Source organism: Mauremys mutica, unplaced genomic scaffold, assembly GCF_020497125.1.
Source record: "Mauremys mutica isolate MM-2020 ecotype Southern unplaced genomic scaffold, ASM2049712v1 000071F_np12_subseq_11525231:11566217_obj, whole genome shotgun sequence".
Taxonomy (NCBI): Eukaryota; Metazoa; Chordata; order Testudines; family Geoemydidae; genus Mauremys; species Mauremys mutica.
Window position 1 is genome coordinate 1 of NW_025422826.1, and position 25,091 is coordinate 25,091.

Consider the following 25,091-nt stretch of genomic DNA (forward strand, 5'->3'; position numbering starts at 1 on the left):
TCCCTTTTGGCAGCTAAAGTTCTTCCCTTTATATATTAAAAGTCATAGAAGTCTAGTAACTTACCATCATTAATAAAAACTGGTTCACTCCATTCACTCCAAAACTTGTTACTTATACATGTTGTTTTCTTTGCTCTGACTTGAATAACATATTGTTTTGCTGGATCATGAATTGGATGCACATATTCCTCTTCGGAAACATCTATGGGCTAGCAGAGTTTTTGTTTCAGTGATTTAGCAATACAACTCAGAAACATATAATACTAGAGACCTCAAATATCATTGTCTCTCTTTCAAACCTAATATAGATATATTTTAGTTACAGTGTTTATAGTAAATCACAGTCTGATTACTAGCTGGGGTATATGAAAAGCCAGATTCCAAAACAAAAGAGCAAAGCCTGGGAGCTGATAAGATGAGAAGCTACAGAATAGGAGAATTTTGATATACAAAGAGTAATGACTCCTTTTTAATTTTCTATTAGCATGGCCCTGAAAAACATATTAAGGCCAAGCTCATTTGTTTTTATTAGTGTTTGGTTTTGTTTGTTTAGGGTTCTGTTTGTTTTGGCTTGGTTTTGTCACAGATTTGTATTTGTTTCCCTAAAGAAATAGCCTACATTTTCAAAAATAACTAGCAATTCTGGGTGCCACAATTTTGGGGTAACTAACCTTAAAAGAGACCTCAGAGTGGCTGTTCAGCATTTGTGAAAGTCAGGGCCCATTAAGATCTCTCAAGTTGGACACTGAAAAATTGAGGTACCTAAAATAATTAGTTATTTATGAAAATTCAGGCCAACTATCATACATGTGCAACAATACATGCTTTACAAGAGGCAGAAAAAAAAGGAGGGGAGGGGACTGTTACTGACAAGGAGAAGCAATAGTGGAAGGAATAAACTAAGAGGCAGAGAGCTGTGCAGGGAGGTTGTGATAACATAAGCAATGAGGTCTGGAATCATTATCATTTTGAAAGGCAGAATGACTCCAGTGGTGTTGGGGAAGCATGTGAGGTGCTAGCTACACTACACCTTTAAAAAGATTTAGCATGCTGTCTTCTCAGCATGGTGCACAGCATAGTTGTGACCCTATGCACCATGTGACTTTACTCTCCTCCTGCAAATCCTTCCTGTCCTCCATCTCAGCCTTCGCTCCAGAAATGCCACAAAGGCTAATATGCTAAAACATCTCCGGGGGTGGGGGTGTTCAAAGGCATGCATGGCAGTTAGATGACCAACTCCCACTGACTTCAAATGGAAGTTAAGCACCTAACTGTCCTTTGGGCTTTGACAAATCTTCCTCTAAAATACCAAACTTAGCCTGTTTAACAACCTTTCACTGATATAACCTTCATCCTTCTCTGCCCCCACCTCCAGGCTTTATTCTTTGTTGTATAATACTTAGATTCGATCCTGACAATGTGTTTCATGTGAGCCCTCCTTATGCACAGAGCTAGTCACATGTTGACTTCAGCAAAGGCTACAGGTGCTCAGCACCTCACACACTCAGTGTACTTGTGTGTAAGTATCTAAATACAGACTTGGCTAAAACCTAACTTTTTGCACCGAATTTGAAAATGCTGAGCAATGCACGTGGTTTTTTTTGAAGAGGAAAAAGTACAGTTCTAATAGTTCATGTGGGTTATAAAGGCAACAATATCCAACTAGCACACTTCCACTTTATATTGTGATTTTCAAAGAATGGGCCTATAACAATTTAATAGGGCTGTCAAGCGATTAAAAAAATGAATCACGATTAATTGCACTGTTAAACAATAATAGAACACTATTTATTTAAATATTTGTGGATGTTTTCTACATTTTCAAATCTATTGATTTCAATTACAACATAGAATACAAAGTGTACAGTGCTCACTTTATGTTTATTTTTATTACAAATATTTGCACTGTAAAAAACAAAAAAATTCAATTCACCTCATACAAGTACTGTAGTGCAATCTCTTTATCATGAAATTTGAACTTACAAATGTAGAATTATGTACAAAAAACTGCATTCAAAAACAAAACAGTGTAAAATTTTAGATCCTACAAGTCCAGTCAGTCCTACTTCTTGGTCAGCCAATCACTCAGACAAACAAGATTGGTTACAATTTGCAGGAGATACTGCTGCCTGCTTCTTGTCACCTGAAAGTGAGACAGGCGTTCGCGTGGCACTGTTGTAGCTGGCATTGCAAGATATTTATGTGCCAGATGAGCTAAAGATTCTCATGTCCAGTGGTGAGCTGGAGCCAGTTCCCACAGGTTCCCAAGAACCGGTTGCTAAAATTAGACCTCCGTGGAGAACCGGTTGTTAAAGGGCCAGGAGGTGGGCAAAGAACTCCGGTCCGCGGGCCGGACCATCCTGTTGCTCACAGGATTCCCAGCTGGGGAGGCTGAGGCTCCCCCAGCCCTTCCCCGGCTTCCCTCCAGCTGCAGCATGGCCAGCCACCGGCATCAGCTGGGCAGCTCAGCTGAGCTCCGGAGTCGTCCTGCTGCTTTGAGCTGCCGACAAGGTAAGGAGGGAGGGGGCTGCAAGCTCTAGGGCTACCGGGGGGGGCAAGTGGGGCAATTTGCCCCAGGCCCTGCAGGGGCCCCCGGCCCCATGAGTATGTCTCTGCCTGCCCCGGCCCCTCCCCCGCTCCCCCCCTTAAATCAGAACTTTTTATAGGGAACCGGTTGTTAAGATTTTGGCAGCTCATCACTGCTCATGTCCCTTCATGCTTCAACCACCGTTCCAGAGGACATGCTTCCATGCTGATGATGGGTTCTGCTTGATAACGATCCAAAGCAGTGTGGACTGATGCATGTTCATTTTCATTATCTGAGTCAGATGCCACCAGCACAAGGTTGATTTACTTTTTTTGTCATTTGGGTTCTGTAGTTTCTGCATCTGAGTGTTGCTCTTTTAAGATTTCTAAAAGCATGCTCCACACCTTGTTCCTCTCAGATTTTGGATGGCACTTGAGATTCTTAAACCTTGGGTTGGGTGCTGTAGTTATTTTTAGAAATCTCACATTGGTACCTTCTTTGTGTTTTGTCAAATCTACTGTGAAAGTGTCCTTAAAACAAACATGTGCTGGGTCATCATCTGAGACTGCTATAACATGAAATATATGCAGAATGCAGGTAAAACAGAGCAGGAGACATACAATTCTCCCCCCAAGGGGTACAGTTATAAATTTAATTGACGCATTATTTTTTTAACAAGCATCATAAGCATGGAAGCGTGTCCTCTGGAATGGTGGCTGAAGCATGAAGGGGCATACGAATGTTTAGCTTATCTGGCATATAAATATCTTTCAACACCGCCTACAAAAGTGCCATGCGAACACCTGTTCTCATTTTCAGGTGACATTGTAAATAAGAAGCAGGCAGCAGTATCTCCTGTCAATGTAAACAAACTTGTTTGTCTTAGCGATTGGCAGAATAAGAAGTAGAACTGAGTGGACTTGTAGGCTCTAAAGTTTTACGCTGTTTTGTTTTTGAGTGCAGTAATATAACCAAAAAAATCTGCATTTGTAAGTTACACTTTCACGATAAAGGGATTGCATTTCAGTACTTGTATGGGATGAATTGAAAAATACTATTTCTTTTTTTTATCATTTTTACAGTGCATATATTTGTAATAAAAAATAACAATATAAAGTGAGCACCGTGCACTTTGTATTCTGTGTTGTAATTGAAATCAATATTGAAAATGTAGAAAAACATCCAAAATATTTAATAAATTTCAATTGGTATTCTATTGTTATAAGTGCGATTAATAATCGTGATTAATTTTTTTGAGTTAACTGACATTAATTGACAGCCCTACAATTTAGCTGTCCATATAAATTGAACATAACTTTTCAGCTCAGCTGCTTACATTTACATTTTATAGTGTCAGATGTTTAAAAAAAACTAAGGCAGGTGAGGTCCCTCTCTGAAGTAAATATTACAACATTTTAATATTACACTGTATTCATTAGTAAAACTAATTTAGATGCTTGAGCTATACAGGGCAGTTTTTTTCAGATCTTCACAGCACTCATAAAAAACCAAGACTGGATGTTTTATTGTAGGATTTTTGCTATCACATATATATTATGGCATTTGAAATACACCGGTTATGATCTCAGTCCTGCAAAGACCTACATATGTATTTTATGCAGGTGAATACTGCCATTGAGTTCAATGTGTGTAACATTAAGTGCACTGGTAAATCTTTGCAGGACTGGAGCCTAAATCTATATTTTGAGAGTGAACTACATATTTAGTTTATTTTTCCAATACATTTTTATTTTGAGGGGAAGAAAATATCTGATGGAAAGTTGGCAAGTCTTAATTAAATTCATGTTGAAATTTTTATGTTCAACTAATTTCCTGTTAAAATGCAACATTGTGCTTTAAGGCCCTGGTTCAAGAAAGCACCTAAACACATCTTTAAGTGCTTTTCTGAGTAGGGATGTTTCCTTCTTGGGGTTCAAAAATACTCCAGTCCATTGTCCAGAGTTTTCCAATGTTATTGTAGTCCTAGGTTTTAGCTTAGATTGGACCCAGCTCACCAGTAGCTCAGTGAAGGGCACTCTCTCTATTCTGAGCACAGACAAAATTCAGAATTCCCACAACTTGCTTCCTGTGCACCTGGAGTTCTGTCTACACTTAGCTTTGCAAGCATGAATTGTGGAGGCCTTTCTCTGTTTTTAGCTTCCAGTGTCTTTTGTTTCAAAGCTTATCTACAGGGCCGGCTCTAGGTCTTTTGCCGCCCCAAGCAAAAAAAATTTTGGCTGCCCCCACCCCAGCCCCGTGCTCCCCCCACACCCCTCTGCTGCCCCAGCCCTAGGCCTCCCCCAACCCACACCCCCTGCCATCCCAGCCCTGGGCTCTCCCCAACACACCCCATACTGCCCCAGCTCTGGGCTCCCCCCTCCCCTCCCACCAGTGCCCCCCCACCCACACACCCCCTGCCGCTCCAGCCCTGGGCTCTGCCCCCTCCACCCGAACCCCCTGCTGCCCCAGCCCCAGGCTCTCCCCGCCGCCACCTGCACCCTCCTTCTGCCCCAGCCCTGAGTCACTGGTAACTTGCTCCCAGAGTGGGTCATTCGGCAGGAATTTTGGATGTGCACAAAACACAGACAGGATTCGTTCCCATATGGTTACATAACTGCAGTAAAGTGGAACAATTTTCAGCTTGTGTGATTGGAAGATATCTAGATGCATATTATAAGACTGTCCTCAATAAATGAGGAAAAGTTGAGGTGCCTTTATTATTCTTTTGTTCCACTCTTTTTCTATGGGGAATTTGCCAATGCAATATCACTGGCTTCCTTTTAAACAAATAAAACTAAAAAAAAAAAAAAAGGCAATGGCTGTTGAAAATAGCAATTCCAGTCCTAAAAACCACTGGAACGCATTTCTTGCTCAATTTTATCCTACTTTTTCTACAGCAAGTTACAGTGGGATCAGTATATTTGATTTGGGGGAATGAAGTAACAGCTGCCCAAATTGAGCTTGAGCACTCCTGAATTTTGAGGGTGTTCAAATCTGGAAGGCAGGTGCTAGATTCCCTTTCTGAATATTAGCTAAATCTGGAAAGGAAAAGTCAATTTCTGCTTCCATGGCTCAGAAGTGGAAATCCTCCTACATGCCTGGTACTGTATCTAAAGCTGCCCAGGTCCAGTAGAGCCTCCCCTCCCTTACTTTTCATTTTAAATGCTAGTGGGATCCACATACCTCCCTTGCTAGGCTTCAGAGAGAGAGGGGCACTGTCCATTTAGTCTACCCAATTTCTTCTTTGGCGGCTGCAAGGTGAGGTCACACTAGTATCCCTAATCCAGTCTGGGGATGTCTTCTGAAGGGGATATCTGGGCCAAAGCCACCTACTCCATGGGCACACTTGTTCCCCACTCATAGTGCCACCCCGCTCTAGCAGTGAGCTCTCCATTCACAGCAAGCTGCAGCATGAGGTTTCAGCTACCATACTGTTCATCCTGTTCATAGCAGCCAAGGGAATGCTGGGAAATGTAGTTCTTTCCCTGCTCCATGGCTGGCTCTATAGGCAGGGAGCTAACCAAGGAACTACAGCTCCCAGGGCCCCCTGTTGGTTCTCAGCTTCCAGGCTGGATCCCTGCTGGCTGCAGCCTCTGAAAATGGGCTGCCCCAAGCAGCTGCTTGCTTTGCTGGTGCCTAGAGCCGCCCCTGCTTATCTATATGTATATGAATTTAAAACTGTAGCAAGAACTACAAAAAACACATTTAGCAGGCATTTTTAAGGGAACATATGCATAAGGCCTAGAGCTTAGAATATGTACTTTTTCACAATTTCAACTAAATATTGCAATGATGACAATATTTGCATGCATATAACACCCCCATACACTCAAGCACTCAAAATGCCTATGCCAAGGCCTATGGAGATCAGTTACTTCTATTCACCAGTTTCAGAGATACTGAAACTGTAGAAGAAATTTAGGAAAGGAGTATAGTAAAATAGCAAATCTTTAATTTGACCAGGACATACCCATCCTCTTGCAAAACATATCACAAGCTCTTAAATGACAAGTGAGTCTTCATTTTAATACCTCATCTCAAAGACAGCCTCTCTAACACCCCAGTCTTTGCTAAGGAAGTTTTGATCAGCAATGACTCAGAAGTAGAATTGCACAAAGATTCAAACTGGTCGTTTCAATCAACATTTCTCATGGAAATTTGTCAGTGTTGTTGATTTTTTTTTTCATTTTTCACAAAATAATGAATGCCTATATTTTTAAAATTGAAAATATTGAGATGGTTATCAAGATTTTTCTTTTACCAAAAAATCTGCTGTTTAGTAACTGAAAAATATCAGTAATCATTTTATAGTGCTTTCAGTAAAAAAGAAAACAAAACAAATGAAAACCTGGTTCCTTTCAAAATGAAGAAAACTTTCTACATCTTCATGAAAATAGGTTTTCACTTTTTGACCAGCTCCACTGAGAAGAAAGAATGGTAAATGCTAGGTCATTTGCTGCAGGGCTTGGGATTTCTCAGAAGTTCAACCAAGACCTGATTCTGTTTAACCTGAGCAGGGAATTAGTTGGTATAGAGCTGAGGTTATATTGGTTAAGAAAGATTACCGTATATTACCTCTAGATCTGTAATTTTCACTTGGTATGTAAAGCAATTTTTTTTTGCTGAACCAATAGTAGGTGGTGGTTTCCAGTTAATTTTAATCCTTCTGTTTTCAAGTGATATAGACACATTGATTGGAGGGTTCAGTTTCTCTGACAATAAACAAAACAGAATATTTCATGTTCTTTCAGCAAGCAGGCATGTGAATGGAATGCAGTATACTGGCAGACTGCAGCTTCTGTTTGGCAGTTTCAGTCAAAGTAAAGTATGCTGTTCACCTTTGGTTAGGTAATCACAATAGTCTAGTGTAGCTTAAAGCTAAACTAAAATGTATTGCTGCACAAGTTTTCCTAGGGTCTGAACAAACAATTCACACCAGAAATAAGTTCAAAGGTCCATGTAATGATCTCAGTTACAGCGTAAATCTGAGGTGATGCCAGTAAATCCCAGTGATGTAAATCAGTGTAAATGAATTCAGAATCTGGGTCAGAGTGTAGATGAGAGTAAACATGGTGGGCCATCTTCTGAAATAAGTTACAGTGGTGTAAATCTGGAGTGCCTGTACCAATAATTCTGTTGCTCGGTTATCAATTGAGTTCATAAATTCATAGAGTTTAAGGCCTCTAGAGGGACCATCAGATCATCTAGAGTTATTCCAGATTTATGGCAGTGTAACTGAGGTTTGAATACAACCCGTTAGGTTCATAATGTAAAAAGTGGCTATGTATTTATTGTAACTGAGATGTGAACTAGAACCAACCAGGAAACTACTCAGACCTTTTATGGGAAACTTTCCCTCCTCTTCCCCAGGTTTAATTCATTGAAGTAAATTAATAAAAAACGTATTGGATCAGCCATAATTATCAACAGAGTTACAAATAGCACTCACTGAAACTCTTCAACTGAAACATTTTGCATCAAAAGGTTTCAATGAAAATTAATTTTTAAAAAATGAGTATTGCCAATAAGTATAGTTTAAAATCTTCCTTTTTTATTTAAACCCCAACATGAAAATTTTGTGGATTTGGTTTTTAGTTTTTGTTTTTATTTCCCCTTTTGTGGTGGCAAAAAAGGGAGAAAAGAAATAAAGAGGATTAAAATGGGGGGAACGCGGGGATAGGGGAAGAAATTAGGAGAAATGAAAACTTCAAAAACAAAAATGTTCTATGAAAATGTTCATAAAATGTTCTAAACTAAAAATCTTTACTTTTCAAATTGTGTAGGACAGAAATGATTTTGAAACATCTGCATTTTTTTCACAAAACAATCATTACCATATTTCGAACAGCCTTAATGAAAAAGTGATTTATATAAGAGATTCTTTGATTTTTGATCTTTATGTCAAATGTCCACAAATGTAAATGCATTCTAAAAGCAGAATATACCCCTTTGAATGTAGTGAGTCATGCTCCCCCCACCCCCACCCTCTCTCCTCAGGAAATCACGAGCAATTGAACATTTCACAATGCTAGGCAATAATGAAAACACCTACCTAGTCTTTGCGGTATACATTTTTTGTAATAAGAATGGTTTTCTGAACTGTTGCTTAGTTCCTTTACAGTTATATTAAATCTGATTTTATTAGCGTGATTAAAATATACTTCTTTCATGTGACATCCAATGTTTTTGTTCTTTGCATTTGTTAAATATAGTTGGCATTGAAACTCTTCTCTACTGTGCCTGTAGGAAGAAAATAGAAGTAATGTAAAACTCAGATGATTTTTTAATAATATTTTGTTCTTGTTTTAACAGGATCCTTACCTGTAGGAAAGAAAATACTGAGCATCCTCAGGAGCTTCTGTTTTAATGTCCCAGGTACAATTTAAATTGGAAATGTTATATATGACGCATGAGAAATTTTGGATATATACTGCAACCAAAAAACAAAGAAAGAAAAGAGAAGAATATTAGCATGTTGCTTGTTTTACATTGATTCTTGAAGTGATTGGTGCCAGTACAAATCCAGGAGAAAGACAGAGAGGGAGAGAGGAATCCAAGTTTCTAGAATTGAGTTAAAGGATGTGTCTGCCTTTGCGTTATAGGGCATTGGGAACATTTCTATTCCTATTGCCTGAGGTCCCTTTTGAGACCTTTGCAGAAACACTCAATAATTCCTATTCTAGTAGTTTACGGAGCCCTCCTGGGATTTCCCAGGAACCATGTGCTATGGGATTTCCATAATCCATTCAGTTGCTAGGGAAATCCAAGAGGATTGTGGGGTGTTTCTGTGTCTGAGTCAATAGAATAGAGGTGGTAATTTTGTAATTGTAGCATGCTTCCACCCATCTCTCCCATTATGCCTATAGCATGGGGTTGTGTCCCTGACTATCTTGGCTATTAGCCATTGATGGACCTATCCTCTATGAACTTATCTAAATTTTTTTTATTGACCCAGTTATATTTTTGGCCTTCACAACATCCCTGGCAACGAATTCCACAGGCTGACTGTGCGTCGTGTGAAGAAGTGCTTCCTTTGTTTATTTTAAACCTGCTGCCTATTCATTGAATTGGGTGACTGCTGGTTCTTGTGATATGTGAAGGAGTGAATAACACTTCCTTATTTACACCAGTCATGATTTTTTAGACCTCTATCATTATCCTCCCTTAGTGTTTTACCGAAATGCATACCAAAAAATAGCCAGCACAAGAAAGAGCTATTAGTAAGGATTTCAGCACTGGTGCATCTCTACCTTTTTTATCAGACACTTTTAATATCCTAACACTATGCAGAAAACTAGCTGACCTGGCGGTGCCTTGTAAGTAAATTCGGTCCAGTTACTCTCCTTTATAATGTCGTCTGATTCTTTTGAAAGAAGCTGTGTTTTAACTTTAGCATGGAAACCAGAGTGTAACCCAAGTCTTATCATCTTTTCCTTTTCTTGAAGTCTTTCCTGGAAGAAGAAAACATAGAACTGCATTATAATGAAGAGTTCCATGCAATAGCCAATTAATATTATTATTATTAAAGGAAAGCTCTGCAAATTACCAGACATGAAATAAGGCATTATCTTATTTTACCAAAACTATGTGTAAAGTGTGTTGTGACTTACTGTTATTTCCTTAGCTGTATCGAACTTATAAATCAAAACATACTTCACATAATATGTCTTAGTTTCTTCCGTAATGTTACTGTTCCAGGAGAGAATAACTCCAAAGTCATGCTTAACAATGTGCAGCTCACTGGGTGCCATAATAGAAGCTGTAAATACAGTAAGATGAATGATAATTAATATATTATAGGTGGGGCTGATGGCACAGCCCATTCTTGAGGTTGCCCAACACTTCTTATTCGAAGACCCTGTTTTCAGTAGCTTCTAATTTTACCAGACTTTAACTGTTTGTGTTAAAATTGTTCATGTCCAATGTTTGCCTAAGCTGAAGTGTTGTGCCATTTCTGAGAACAAAGCTAGCAAAGAATTCATTGTTTGACCTGCTTAAAAAAATATTGAGACCTTTTATTTGAAATACTATAGAGAGCCGATGCTTTGGAGCAGGGACCTGACATTTGGCAGGCGGGATGGCCTTTGTGTCAGATATTCCTTTTGCTGTCCTCATGAAAATCCACCCAAATTTGGCCAATTTATAAGCCTTTTCAAAAACTGCAGTTTGCACAGGTTCAGTTGAGAGTTCTTAGATTTTAGCAGCTAAAGTCCCCCAAGATTCTTTCCACACTGAGCAAGCTCCAGCCCTGTGCAATTGCAGCTCTAGACTACTGCAAGCTGTGCAAGGTCTGGGCACTAAAACTGAGAGCAGAGAGCTTGTCTCTCCTGTGCTCTCAATGCCCCATCTGCTGGGCCCAAGCAGCCTGGAGGAGGAAGCTGCCTGATTCAAATTCAGATGGGATGAGAGCAGTGGTGTAGCTAGGACAGGAAAGCTGGGTGGGCAGGCAATGACGGGGGATGAGGGGAGGGGGACAGGAGGGATGAAGGCCCTGGTGAGGGGTGAGTCAGGAAGGATCGGGGGGGTGCAGGTGCCCTGGGGAATGGCGTGAGGGAGGAAGGAAGGATGGGGCCAACTTCCCCCCACCCCCACTTACCGCTCAGCAGGCACCTGGGGCAGACAGGTTGTGGGGAGCACCTATGGGGTAGATGGAGGTACCACTGGGGCTTGAGCTCTGGCCACCTCTCCCAAAGCCGTGTCAGTGTCTGTCAGCCCAGCCTTGTGCCTCTCCTGCCTGTGCCATGCGCTGCTGCCCTGGTCTCTGGCCCCAGTGCTCAATGATGGCCCCACCTAGACCTGCCCCCATGAGGCGCAACCCCTGTGGGGCTAGTGCTGGGGCCAGAGACCAGGGCAGCAGAGCACAGTGCCGGCAGGATGGAGACGTGGCCAGGCTGAAAGACACTGAGCCAGAGTTGGGAGTCCCAGCCTGTAAATTCGGAGGGCTACAGCCCCAATTTGGGAGGGCCTGGATGCTAAGTGTGTGGGCCGCAGCCACTCAGGCCCACCCAGGGCTATGCCCCTGTATGAGAGACAAACCTGTGAGTGGGAGGTGGCAGGGCAGAATAGATTTGGACAAGGATCTTGTAAGGGGGCAGCAGATTCAGATTAAAGGCTCATGGTGGGGAGAGGAAAATTGGGACTGGAAGTTAGGGTTGAGGGGTGACTGGGATTCCTGAGCAAGAAGACTAGCTCTTGGAGCTGTTGGTAGAGGAACTTGGAACTGGATGTGCCGGGAGCAATTTTAATAATAGGCAATGTTATAAGCCCCACCAATATTAATGACAGACAAAAACCTACACTAAAAGACCATTATTAATGATACAAGGAAAAGCAGTCCAAAATTCATCATCATCATCGTCACTCCCATAACCACATTGGTTGTTGGGGCACCATCATTGATGTGCAATCAACCAATTGTCTCCACCCCGATGATTGTGTGTCAGTGCTTGAGTCTCTGCGAAGTCCATTCCTGTCCATTCTTTTATGTTGTCAATCCATCTCTTCTTCTGTCTACCTCTTCTTCTCTTCTCCTGTACTGTCCCTTGGAGGATGATCTTGGATAGGCCAGATGATCTTGTTACATGGCCAAACCACTTCAGTTTATGCTTTTTCACAGTCATCAGGAGGGCTTTGTAAGACCCACCCAGCACACTGGATGATGATGTTGCAGACCTCTTCATTAGCGACATGGTTGAAGTAGGAGAAGCCCAGGATTTTACAGAAGTATCTCATCTCTACTACCTGTATTTTCCAGTCAAGTTCTGACGTAAGGGTCCATGTCTCACACGCATACAGAAAAATGGAGATGACCAATGCATGCAGCAGTTTCAGTTTGGATTCCAGGAAGATGTTCTTATTCCTCCAAACTGGCTTTAGCTTTGCCACTGCTGCTGTTGTTTGCGCAGTTCTTGCCAGAATTTTTGCCTTGGGTCCTTCATCAGTGATGATTGCCCCCAAATACTTGAACTGTGTCACTGTCTCCAGCTCTTGTCCACTGACAGTGATATGTGAGCTGATCCCATCACATTTGTTTGTCATCAGTTTGGTTTTCTCTGCACTGATTTCCATGCCATATTTTGCAGAGGTTTCATCCAATCGTTTCACAAGTTGGCAAGTTCATCTTTGCTGCCTGCCAGGCCATCAATGTCACCAGCAAACCAAAGATTTGAGATTGATCACCCCCAATTCTGACTGTGCATATGTGATCTTCTAGGGCATCAGTCATTATGCGCTCCAAGTAGATGTTGAACAGTGTGGGCAAAAGAAGGCAGCCTTGCCAGATTCCAACTGCGGTGTGAAATCGGTCTCCTATTATGCCATTGACAAGAACTGCACTGCTGGCCTTGGCCTACAGTTGTTTAATGGCAAGAATAAGCTTACAACCAATATTGTACTTCATGGTTGCCCAGAGAGCTTTGTGCCATACTCTGTCAAACGCCTTCTTGAAGTCAACAAAGATGTGGTAGATGTCCTGCTGGTGTTGTAAGTACTTCTCACACAGGACATGAAGGATGAAAATATGTTCTTTGGTACTTCTTCCAGCACAAAAGCCAGCCTGTTCTTCAGCGATGATACTCTCTGCTTGTGGCTTCAATCTGTTCAATATAACTTTGAACTTCACTTTGCTGGGATGGCTAATTAAGCTTATAGTTCGGTAATTCTGACACAATTGCAGGTTGCCTTTCTCTGGCAGAGTGATGATTAGTGACTGTGTGCATGTGGAGGGCCACTCACTGGTCTGCCATATCTTGTTCCAGATCTTGGTGAGTACATCTATTACTATTTCTCCTCCGAATTTCATCAGTTCGGCTGGGATGTTGTTAATACCTGTAGCCTTTCTGTTCTTGAGTGATTTCACAGCTGTCTCCGCTTCTTCACATAGTATTGGAAAGTCATCCTCCTTTGTTGAATCTGGGCTGTCTAAGACACTAGGATCTCCATTTCTCTGGTGGTTGAATAAATCAGAGCAGTAATTTGTCGACTTATTGATAATGTCCCTTTCTTCTGTAAGACTGTTTCCTTCTTTGTCTTGAATTGCGTTAATTTTGGTCCATCTTTCCTTCGTCAGATCTTTTACAATCTGGAAGGCTCATTTGCTATTTTTATTATAGATACACTCTTCAATTTTAGAGCATTGTTTTACAATCCATATCTCCTTCGCCACCTTCATTCCTTTCTTGATCTTTCTGCCAATCAAGTCCCTCAATGTATTTATCAACTCCCGCAGTGCTGCTCTTGTCTCTCTTAAATTCTCTTCTAATGTCACACATTTGTAGTATTTCATTTGTGACCCATGGTTTTGTCTTCTTACAATGTTTCCCAAGGATGTCCATTGCTGCCTCATTCATTACAGCATTGAAATTGTTGGTCATTGTTTCTACATCTTCCTCTAGAGCAAGCAGTGGGGCAAATTTTCCGCTGATCATTGATTGGAATGACTCTGGAATGTTTTGGTCTCTGAGTCTTTCTAAGTCAAACTTGGTTCTGGTGAACTTTGGCCTGATTATTTTCCTTAGCAAGAGCCAAAAGTTTAGCAGCACAAAGTTGTGATCACTTCCAATACCAGCACTGGGGAAGCTCCTTGCTTTCCTTCTGTTAATCCCAGAATGATATCGGTTTTGCACCATGATGTAGTCGATCTGGCTGTGATGTGGACCATTAGGTGCATGCCACATTGATCATTTGGCTGCTTTATGTGCTCCTAATATGTTTGCAAGACCCAGATTGTTATAGCTGGCAAACTCCAAAAGTCTCAATCCTCTCTCATTGGTTACCACATTACAGAAAGGGCAACAATAATCTCACCAATCTGCCTGTGTGTCAGTACCCACTTTAGCATTCCAATATCCCTGTACAATCAGGATATCTTTCTTGTGTACCTTATCGATGGTCTCCTGGAGCTGATTGTAAAAATCTTCAATTTGCTCATCATCATAGTCTGTTGTAGGGGTGTAGACTTGTACCACTGTGATATTAAACAGTACTGCCTTTAGACAGATGGAAATAAGCCTGCTGGACATCGGGTGGCATCCTAATACTGAATTCTTGATATCTTTATGCACAGGAAATCCTACACTGTTGACATGTTTGTCCTCTCCACTGTAATAGAGCACATGGCCTTCTTCCGTTAGTACCTCTCCAAAATTCTTCCATCTGACCTCAGAAATTCCTAGAAGGTGCCAGGTGTATTGTTCCGTTTCATATGTAAGTTCTTTCAACTTCCCTATTTGTCTCAATGTCCTTACATTCCACATGGCTATGTGATGTTATCTCTTCCATGGATCCTCTTTGTTGGGTTTACACCAGTAGTATACTTGGTGTGTCCGCCCTGGTGGGAGATGGGTTAACCCAGGCTGCGATCAATCTGGTATGGACATTGTTGACTTGCTCATCATATGGTGTGTCTTGGGCAAATTTCTAACCTGGCAGAGCCTATTCCTCTCCAGGCAGCCCCCTTTTAGTTGCAGGACATAGAATCATAGACTTTAAGGTCAGAAGGGACCATTCTGATCGTCTACTCTGACCTCCTGCACAACGCAGGCCACAGAATCTCACCCACCCACTCCTGTATCAAACCCCTAACCTACGTCTGAGCTACTGAAGTCCTCAAATCATGATTTAAAGACTTCAAGGTGCAGAGAATCCTCCAGCTAGTGACCCATGCCCCACATTGCAGTGGAAAGCGAAACCCCCACAGAACCTCTGCCAATCTGCCCTGGAGGAAAATTCCTTCTCAACCCTAAATATGGTGATCAGCTAAACCTTAAGCATGTGGGCAAGACTCACCAGCCAGACACCCAGGAAAGAATTCTCTGTAGTAACTTAGATCGCACCCCATCTAACATACCATTACAGGCCATTGGGCATATTTACTGCTAATGGTCAAAGATCAATTAATTGCCAAAATTAGGCTATCTCATCATACCATCCCCTCCATAAACTTATCAAGCTTAGTCTTGAAACCAGATATGTCTTTTGCCCCTACTGCTCCCCTTGGAAGGCTGTTCAAGAACTTCACTCCTCTGATGGTTAGAAACCTTCATCTAATTTCAAGTCTAAACTTCCTGATGGCCAGTTTACACCTATTTGTTCTTGTGTCCACATTGGTACTGATCTTAAATAATTCCTCTCCCTCCCTGGTATTTATTCCTCTGATATATTTATAAAGAGCAATCATATTTCCCCTCAGCCTTCTTTTGGTTAGGCTAAACAAGCCAAGCTTTTTGAGTCTCCTTTCATAAGAGAAGTTTTCCATTCCTCGGAACATCCTAGTAGCCCTTCTCTGTACCTGTTACAGTTTGAATTCTTCCTTCTTAAACATGGGAGACCAGAACTGCACACGGTATTCCAGATGAGATCTCCCCAGTGCCTTGTATAATGGTACTAACACCTCCTTCTCTCTACTGGAAATACCTCGCCTGATGCATCCCAAGACTGCATTAGCTTTTTTCACAGCCATATCACACTGGCGACTCATAGTCATCCTATGATCAACCAATACTCCAAGGTCCTTCTCCTCCTATGTTACTTCCAACTGATGCATCACCATCTTAAACAAAAATTTTTGTTATTAATCCCTAAATGCATGACCTTGCACTTTTCACTATTAAATTTCATCCTATTACTATTACTCCAGTTTACAAGGTCATTCAGATCTTCCTGTATGATATCACGGTCCTTCTCTGTGTTAGCAATACCTCCCAGCTTTGTGTCATCCGCAAACTTTATTAGCACATTCCCACTTTTTGTGCCAAGGTCAGTAATAAAAAGATTAAATAAGATTGGTCCCAAAACTGATCCCTGAGGAACTCCACTAGTAACCTCCCTTCGGCCTGACAGTTCACCTTTCAGTACGACCCATTGTAGTCTCCCCTTTAATCAGTTCCTGATCCACCTTTCAATTTTCATATTGATCCCCACTGCATTTCCTTTGTCTAAAAAATCTGTTACCTTCTCAAAGAAGGAGATCAGGTTGGTTTGGCACGATTTACCTTTTGTAAAACCATGTTGTATTTTGTCCTAATTACCTCAATGTCCTTAACTATTTTCTCCTTCAAATTTTTTCCCAAGACCTTACATACTACAGATGTCAAACTAACAGGCCTGTAGTTACCTGGATCACTTTTTTTTCCTTTCTTAAAAATGGGAACTATGTTAGCAATTCTCCAGTCATACGGTACAACCCCTGAGTTTACATTAAACTTAATTCATTAAAAGTTTTTACTAATGGGCTTGCAATTTCATGTGCCAGTTCCTTTAATATTCTTGGATGAAGATTATTTGGGCCCTCCGATTTAGTCCCATTAAGCTTCTACCTCGGATGTAGTAATATCTACCTCCATATCCTCATTCCTGTTTGTCATCCTACCATTATCCCTAACCTCCTCATTAGCCTCATTAAAGACTGAGGCAAATATTTGTTTAGATATTGGGCCATGCCTAGATTATCCTTAACCTCCACTCCAGCCTCAGTGTTTAGCGGTCCCACTTCTTCTTTCTTTGTTTTCTTCTTATTTATATGGCTGTAGAACCTTTTACTATTGGTTTTAATTCCCTTTGCAAGGTCCAACTGTACATGGCTTTTGGCCTTTCTCTCTTTATCTCTATATGTTCTGACCTCAAGAAGGTAGCTCTCCTTGCTAATTCTTCCCATCTTCCACTCCTTGTAGGCTTTCTGCTTTTTCTTAATCACCTCTCTGAGATGCTTGCTCATCCAGCTTGGTCTACAATTCCTGCCTATGAATTTTTTCCCCTTTCTTGGGATGCAGTCTGCAACTTTGACTTGAAGTAATTCCAGGCCCCCGCCGCCTTTAGATCCACAAAGTCTTCAGTCCAATCCACTTCCCTAACTAATTTCCTTAATTTTTTAAAGTTAGTCCTTTTGAAATAAAAAACCCTAGTCACAGATCTATTTTTGTTTATCCTTCCATTTTGTTTAAACTGACTTAGCTCATGATCGCTCGAACCAAGGTAGTCCCCTACAACCATTTCTTCTATGAAATCCTCACTACTCACCAAAACCAAATCTAAAATGGCATCCCCTCTTGTTGGTTCAGCAACTACTTGGTGAAGGAATCCATCAGCTATCACATCCAGGAAAATCTGATCCCTATTATTATTACTAGCACTTGTCCTCCAGTCTATATCTGGGAAGTTAAACTCTCCCATGATCACACAATTCCCATTAGTATTTACTTCATTAAAAACATTAAAGAGGTCTCTATCCATATCCAAATCAGATTCCGGTGGTCTATAGCACACCCCAAGCACTATCCCAGGGGAGGCTCTAGTAGCTTTCTTCCCCAATGTGATTTGTGCCCAGACAGACTCTGTCTTATTCATTCCATCCCTTCTTATTTCTGTACAGTCTACCTCATGATTGAAATACAATGCTACTCCACCACCTTTGCCTTTATTTCTGTCTTTCCTAAACAGCACATACCCTTCAATACCTGTACTCCAGTCATGACTACTATTCCATCATATTTCTGTTATACCTATATGTGACGTTATTGATATAAATGGGGACCATATAGAACATGGGTTGCAACCAAGGTCCTGTGGTGGCACCAAATCTTAAGTGAAGGGGGTCATATAAGGTGTCTAAGACCAGGTTCTGGGTTGCTGGTTATGATTATGCTGTCTGTATGTCTGTGTGTCATTTTGTAGTTGAAGTTATAAGTATTGGCTCTGTACTGTCTGTATTTTGTATTATGCTCTGCTTCTGGGAAAGATCCCAGACAAGCTGGTGTTAGCCCTGCCTAGCTGGCTTGATGGCCCATTAAGGGCCATCGGCTACACAATTGACCCATGGAGAGAAGGCAGACACGCCTTGTGACTCAGCAAAGTATGCAGGGACCGGCCCATGTGACTCCAGGCTCCATTTTGCTGTAATTTTCCACAGTGAAGACAAAGGGATTCTTACACCTGGAAAAGTCTATATAAGGCTAATGCCTCATCTCCATCTGGTCTTCAATCCTGCTTCTGACCTCTGGAGGGACTTTGCTACAAACTGAAGCTTTACACAAGGGACTGAACGACCCATCCCAGTGGGGGATGTTCTCCAGAGACTTAATTTGAACCTGCAGTTTACTCCATCACTGCTGCAAGCCTGAACTAAGAACTTTGCCATTACTGTATGTAATTGATTCCATTTAACCCAATTCTACCTCTCATCTCTACCTTTTTCCCTTTGTAAATAAACCTTTAGATTTTAGATTCTAAAGGATTGGCAACAGCGTGATTTGTGGGTAAGATCTGATGTGTATATTGACCTGGGTCTGGGGCTTGGTCCTTTGGGATCGAGGGAACCGTTTTCTTTTATTGGGGTGTTGGTTTTCATAACCATTCATCCCCAGGACGAGTGCACTGGTGGTGATGCTGGGAGACTGGAGTGTCTAAGGAAATTGCTTGTGTGACTTGTGGTTAGCCAGTGGGGTGAGACCAAAGTCCTTTTTGTCTGGCTGGTTTGGTTTGCCTTAGAGGTGGAAAAACCCCAGCCTAGGGCTGTGACTGCCCTGTTTGAGCAATTGGTCCTGATTTGGCACTCTCAGTTGGGTCCCGCCAGAATCGCTCCGTCACACTATAATATCTGGTTTCACTTCCTGCACCAGTAGCTCTAGTTCCTCCATTTTGTTACCTAGGCTCCTCGCATTGGTGTACAAACATCTTAATTTTTGTTGTTTGGCTTCGCTCACATTCTTACCTGATGAGGCCCAGAAATTCTACCACCAATATCACCTATTAGACTGGTATCTACACTACTCTTCCTCCTTATGTCCATTCTCCTACCCACGGCTGTATCCTTTCTTACTTCATTTCCTTCCCTCTCAGTGCTAAAATCCAGCATGGAGATTACCTGGACATCTCCCAACCATCTCCCCCAATTCCTAGTTTAAAGCTCTCTTAATCAGTTGTGCCAGCCTCCATCCTAGAAGTCTATTTCCCTCCCTACTCAGGTGAAGTCCATCCCGAGAGAACAGTCTTCTGTCTATGAATGCTTCCCAGTGGCCACACATCTTAAAGACATCTTGTCACACCTTTGTTGCTTTTCTCAAGGAACAGTGAGAATCCCACTGAAGATCACCTGAGCCTCAATTTCCTTAAGCGTCTTCCCCAGCCTAGCATAGTCTCCCTTGATACATTCCAGCGAGAATCTAGCCATATCATTTGTTCCCACATGAAGGACAATTAGTGGATTCTTTCCCGCTCCCGTTAGGATCCTCTTCAGCCTCAGGTCCACATCCCATATCTTAGCACCCGCCAGACAGCACATCCTTCTGTTCTGTGGATCAGCTCTGGTTACAGGCCTATCTATTCTTCTCAGTAAAGAGTCCCCAATCACGTAGACTTGCCTTTTACCAGTGATGGTGTGATTCTCCGGTCTATCCCCTGTTCCCTCTGGCTGCAAGTTCTCTCAGTTTCTATTCTCCTTTGCAATCCTCCACAACCCATGCAAGAGGACAGGGGCCCTATTCTGTCCTGGGACCCAAAAGGGAAATTAGGAAATGGCAGAAATGAGGTTGCCTATATTAAGACCCATTGTGCGTCTGCATTGTGATACAACCTTTAATTGTATGATCACATATTATTTTTCCCATAGGATCCCTGCCACTTTCAGTGTGCCTTTCCTATGCAACCACATCCTATCCAACCACAGCATTTTAAAATGTTTTCTCTGAAAAAGTGAGCATTTCACTACAGAAATAAACTGGACATTTCTAGTGCCAGATTTGGAAACTAAATTCAATCCTAAAAAGCTGAAACATGGAGATTTTATTACTTCTTTAAATGCAAATCTCAAAGCAATCTAAATTGTGGAGTCACTACCAACATCTGCATAATTAGAACATGACTAGCACTTGCACTGTATTCAAGGTTGAGGAAAAAGGTTTTTCTAACCCTACTTGCAGTGATATTATATTATGCTATGTAATGTTCTGAAATATTTAGGAACAATTAAATAACCAACATAGATAACATTACATTTTTAAGATGTGGGCTCATACGATTTAAAAGAGCAACTCTTAGTCACGCATATTTTCAAAGTTATACTTAACATTGTGGCAGGACATTTTCCAGCCTGGGAGCCTGCCTATCACTTGGGATTTGGCCCAAGCACCTCCATAAGATACCCCAATCCTAGAGAGGTCATGTTGTGAGGCTATGTATTGACAGCCTGAGGAATTAATGTATGAGAGTCCCCTCTTCTCAAGACAAAACTGCAGATGGCAGTGATTGCAGCCTCTCACTACCTGCATGGGATCAAATTCAAAACTAATCCCTAAAGACTTGGGAGTGTGGCTACATACCAGAACTTTATCTGGCTGTTTTGAGTTTCATTTTCTTTGTATCATTTTAAATGTATCACTTTAAATGTCACAAAACTTACCAGTTATTGCTGGTTCTCCGTTTGCCAGGCTAACAGAAATCATCTCATACCAGGTAAGGCTAAGCAGAAGCATGATCGAAGGAGTAATTGTAGCATGTGCCCTTACAAATACTTTGCACTTCAATTGAATTTGAAACTAAAATACTTCAGTTCTGTTTGAGGCTGAAAAGAGAGTTAGGACGTTACAGTTATTTTCAAGCTGTGAAAAATTTTTTTTTTAACATTTTAAGTGGTTTTTTAAAAAGACATATACCATGAATACAAAATGTCATTCTGGACTTTGTTGTAACAGTCCCAATTCCCAGGTCTGATTGAGCTCTATTTAGTGCAAGTGGTGGTGGTAGTGGGGAGGGGCAAGCCATTGTATACCACTCATGTTCAACACCTGCCGATCCTCAGGGCTGCCAAGGGCTGAACCAGTGCCTCAGCTCTGAGGTTTGCAGGGTTCGTGCAGAGCACATCTGGTGAATCGAGGAAGCAGGCAATCTGTGTCAGAATATGAAAGTAACAGATCTCAGGAGTTCTGACAGCTAATCTTTGTATGGTTTAAAGCAATTACTCAAGAGACCTATATATAAGATATTCTCTTAAACTATGTGTATGTGAGGGTGAAATAGAGAGACAGTTTACTGTGGGTGGGAACTCTGATTATTTTGCTAGAGGACACACAGAAATTAGGAAAAGAGGATAACATTTTAAAAAGCAGCATTTTTAAATGTTTTCTCTGAAAAAGTGAGCATTTCACTACAGAAATAACCAGGACATTTCAAGTGCCAGATTTGGAAACTAAATTCAATCCTCAAAGGGTGAACCATGGAGATTTTATTGCTTCTTTAAATGCAAATCTCAAAGCAATCTAAATTGTGGAGTCACTACAACAGCTGCATAATTAGAACATGACTAGCACTTGCACTGTATTTAAGGTTGAGGACAAAAGTTTTTCTAACCCTACTTGCAGTGATATTATATTATGCTATGTAATGTTCTGAAATATTTAGGAACAATTAAATAACCAACATAGATAACATTACAGTTTTAAGATGTGAGCTCATACGATTTAAAATAGCAACTCTTAGTCACGTGTATTTTCAAAGTTATACTTGACATTGTGGCAGGACATTTTCTACGGGATCAAATTAAAAAACAAATCCCTAAAGAGTTGGTGGTGTGGATACATACCAGAACTTTATCTTAAGTCTTCAGACTGCTTTGAGTTTCATCTCCTTTAAGACGACAACAGTCAGTTGTTACCATCTCTTCCCTTGACTTCATTGGAAGAGAAAGTTTTTCAAACCACTCTGTATCTTGCTATCAGCTCTTGTCTTTAAAGAAACTTCCAGGACTTAAATGAAATTAAATGAATCAGCAGCTACTGTAGTTTCAAAAATAAAAGTTCTGATTCTAGGAAAGATTGTACAGAACTTACTACAGACTCATGCATCTTGCTGTATGCAACAAATAAAAAGGAAACAGATCAGCAAAAGAGCTCCAGCCCTAACTGAAGGGGAAAGAATGACCAGCCTCCTCTTGACAAAAGGAACTTGACTTTTGCTACCAATTTCACTTTTGATATCAGATCTACCTAACTTAGTTCCTGAAATTGTCCAGCTTTCGTCTTGTTTATTCTGTTAATTATATTTTTTAAAATATTTTTTAAATTGTAATTAAATTGTGTGAGAATAGTGATCTTTGACTGGTGATTGTTCAGGACTTCCTCTCCGGGGGCCTGGTTATAGGCTGGCTAGGTAGTTGTTTATAACTTTGTCAAACTTTAACTGTTCAAGCTGATATTTTCCATCCTGAGTGTCTGGTATATTCAGAGAAAGGTTCAGCTAAAATGGTTCGGACGTGTCTGACTATCAGATTAAGGAAAAATACATTGTTTTTCCCATGTTTAAAAAGTGCTTACATCTGTTTCATGACAATCTCTACACCTCCATGTATTGGAGTAGGGATTTAAAATTTGACTAGGGGGAGAGGTAGGCCTGATATCAGGAATGTGCCTTTTGCCACTTCTGTGAAAAGCTTCCCAAATTTGGTAAATTATAAGCCTCTACAAAATCTCATTTTACATATGCTCAGTGGAGACTTGTCAGAGTTTGGCAGCTAAATTCTCCGAAGACTCACAGTGCTGCAAGGGCCAAGCAGGACTTTCTCTGCGATTGCAGCTTCTGGCTGCTAGGGAGCAACTGTGGTGCCAGGTGCCAGAAATGAGAGCAGGGAGCCTGCCTGCCCTGTGTTTTCAATGCTCCCCCTGCCAGAGCCCAGCATGCAGGCAAAGGAGGAAAGTGTCTGACTCAAATGCGGAGGGGTAAGTAATGGGGGTGAGGGGATTGCATGAAGAGATGCAGAGTGGGAAAGGGGAAATAGAAGCATGTGGGGGATCAAGGTTAGGAGCAGGAGCTGGGAGTGGGCATAGGGGCAGGAGTGAATGGGTGCTGAAAATACAAGAGTGGGTATATGAACAAAGGGCAGCTTAAGATGACAGGAGCCAGGGACTGGGGGAAATAGGAACAAGGAGGGGAAGGAAATTTTCACCTGGTCTCAACATTCCTGTGTTGTCTAGTAAATAGCTGTGAAAACTACTGGCAAAGTATGTGTCTCCATCCCCCTCTAGTGGCAGGGCCACATACACAAATACAACCTTCTCTTGCTACTAGTTACTTCATTAGCTGCAGTGGTAGAGAACTGTGCTTTGGAGCTAAAGATCTCAACCCTGCTGAGAAACCATGTCAGAGGTCTATACAGGTCCACATGTGGAAATTTTTGCGTTTTTTTTTCTTTTTAGTTTTTGAAAATGTAGGAAATTATATTTAAAATCTACCTTACAGAATGTTAAGGTTGCAAAGTCAAGTACTGAAAAGTTAGGAAATGACAGAATTAAGGTTGCCTGTGTATTCTTGATTCACCCCGTACTGCACATTCCTTATGACAAATTACATGATCACAATGTATTTTTCCAAAGAATCCCTTGCCTCATTCAGTACATATGCTGCAACTCCTCTGAGGACGAATCTGGAGCCTGGTCTACACTAGGCGTTTAAACCGGTTTTAAGAGCGTAAAACCGATTTAACGCCACAACCGTCCACACTAGGAGGCACCATATATCGATTTTAATGGCTCTTTAAACCGGTTTCTGTACTCCTCCCTAACGAGAGGAGTAACGCTAGTATCGGTATTAAAATATCGGATTAGGGTTAGTGTGGACGCTGATCGACGGCATTGGCCTCCGGGAGCTATCCCACAGTGCACCAGTGACCGCTCTGGACAGCATTCTGAACTCGGATGCACTGGCCAGGTAGACAGGAAAAGCCCCGCGAACTTTTGAAATTCATTTCCTGCTTCCCCAGCATGGAGATCTCATCAGCACAGGTGACCACGCACAGCTCATCAGCACAGTTAACAATGCAGTCTCCTGAGAATCGTAAAAGAGCCCCAGCATGGACTGCACGGGAGGTACTGGATCTGATCGCTATCTGGGGAGAGGATTCAGTGCTAACAGAACTGCGTTCCAAAAGACGAAATGAAAAAGTATTTGAAAGAATTTCTAAGGCTATGACGGATAAAGGCCACAGCCGGGACTCGGTGCAGTGCAGAGTGAAAGTTAAGGAGCTCAGACAAGGCTACCAGAAAACCAAAGAAGCAAACGGAAGGTCCGGGGCAGATCGAAAAACATGCCGCTTCTATGCTGAGCTGCATGCAATTTTAGGGGGCTGCGCCACAAGTACCCCACCCCTGACCGTGGATTCCGAGGTGGGGGTTGTAATCTCTGCCATGGCTGAGGATTATGCAGACGGGGAAGATGAAGATGAAGAAGAGGAGGAAGACCTAGCAGAGAGCACACAGCACTCCGTGAGCCCCAGCAGCCAGGAGCTTTTTATCACCCTGACGGAATTACCGTCCTCCCAGCCCTCACAAGCCACTATCCCAGACAATGACGCCATGGAAGGGAGCTCTGGTGAGTGTACCTTTGCAAATAGCAAACATTGTTTTTTAAGCAAGCCTTTTTTAATGATTGATTTGCCCTGAGGACTTGGGATGCATTCGCAGACAGTATAGTTACTTAGAAAAGTTTGTTAACATGTCCGGGGATTGAGAGGAAATCCTCCAGGGACATCTCAATGAAGCGCTCCTGTAGGTACTCCAGAAGCCTTTGCAGAAGGTTTCTGGGC

General features: G+C 41.6%; 1 protein-coding gene across 1 annotated transcript; it reads right to left on the bottom strand.

Annotated features, from left to right (window-relative positions):
- Positions 1-64: 64 nt before the first annotated feature.
- LOC123356944 (interleukin-5 receptor subunit alpha-like) lies at positions 65-22,186 on the bottom strand (the record flags this gene model as incomplete). Its single annotated transcript, XM_045000203.1, has 8 exons — positions 22,098-22,186; positions 20,919-21,080; positions 10,138-10,286; positions 9,831-9,978; positions 8,849-8,957; positions 8,580-8,767; positions 7,103-7,239; positions 65-209 (listed from the first exon to the last, which is right to left on the bottom strand). Coding segments are annotated over exons 2-8 (949 nt in total), but the record flags the coding sequence as incomplete, so codon positions are not given.
- Between the last annotated feature and the right edge of the window lie 2,905 nt (positions 22,187-25,091).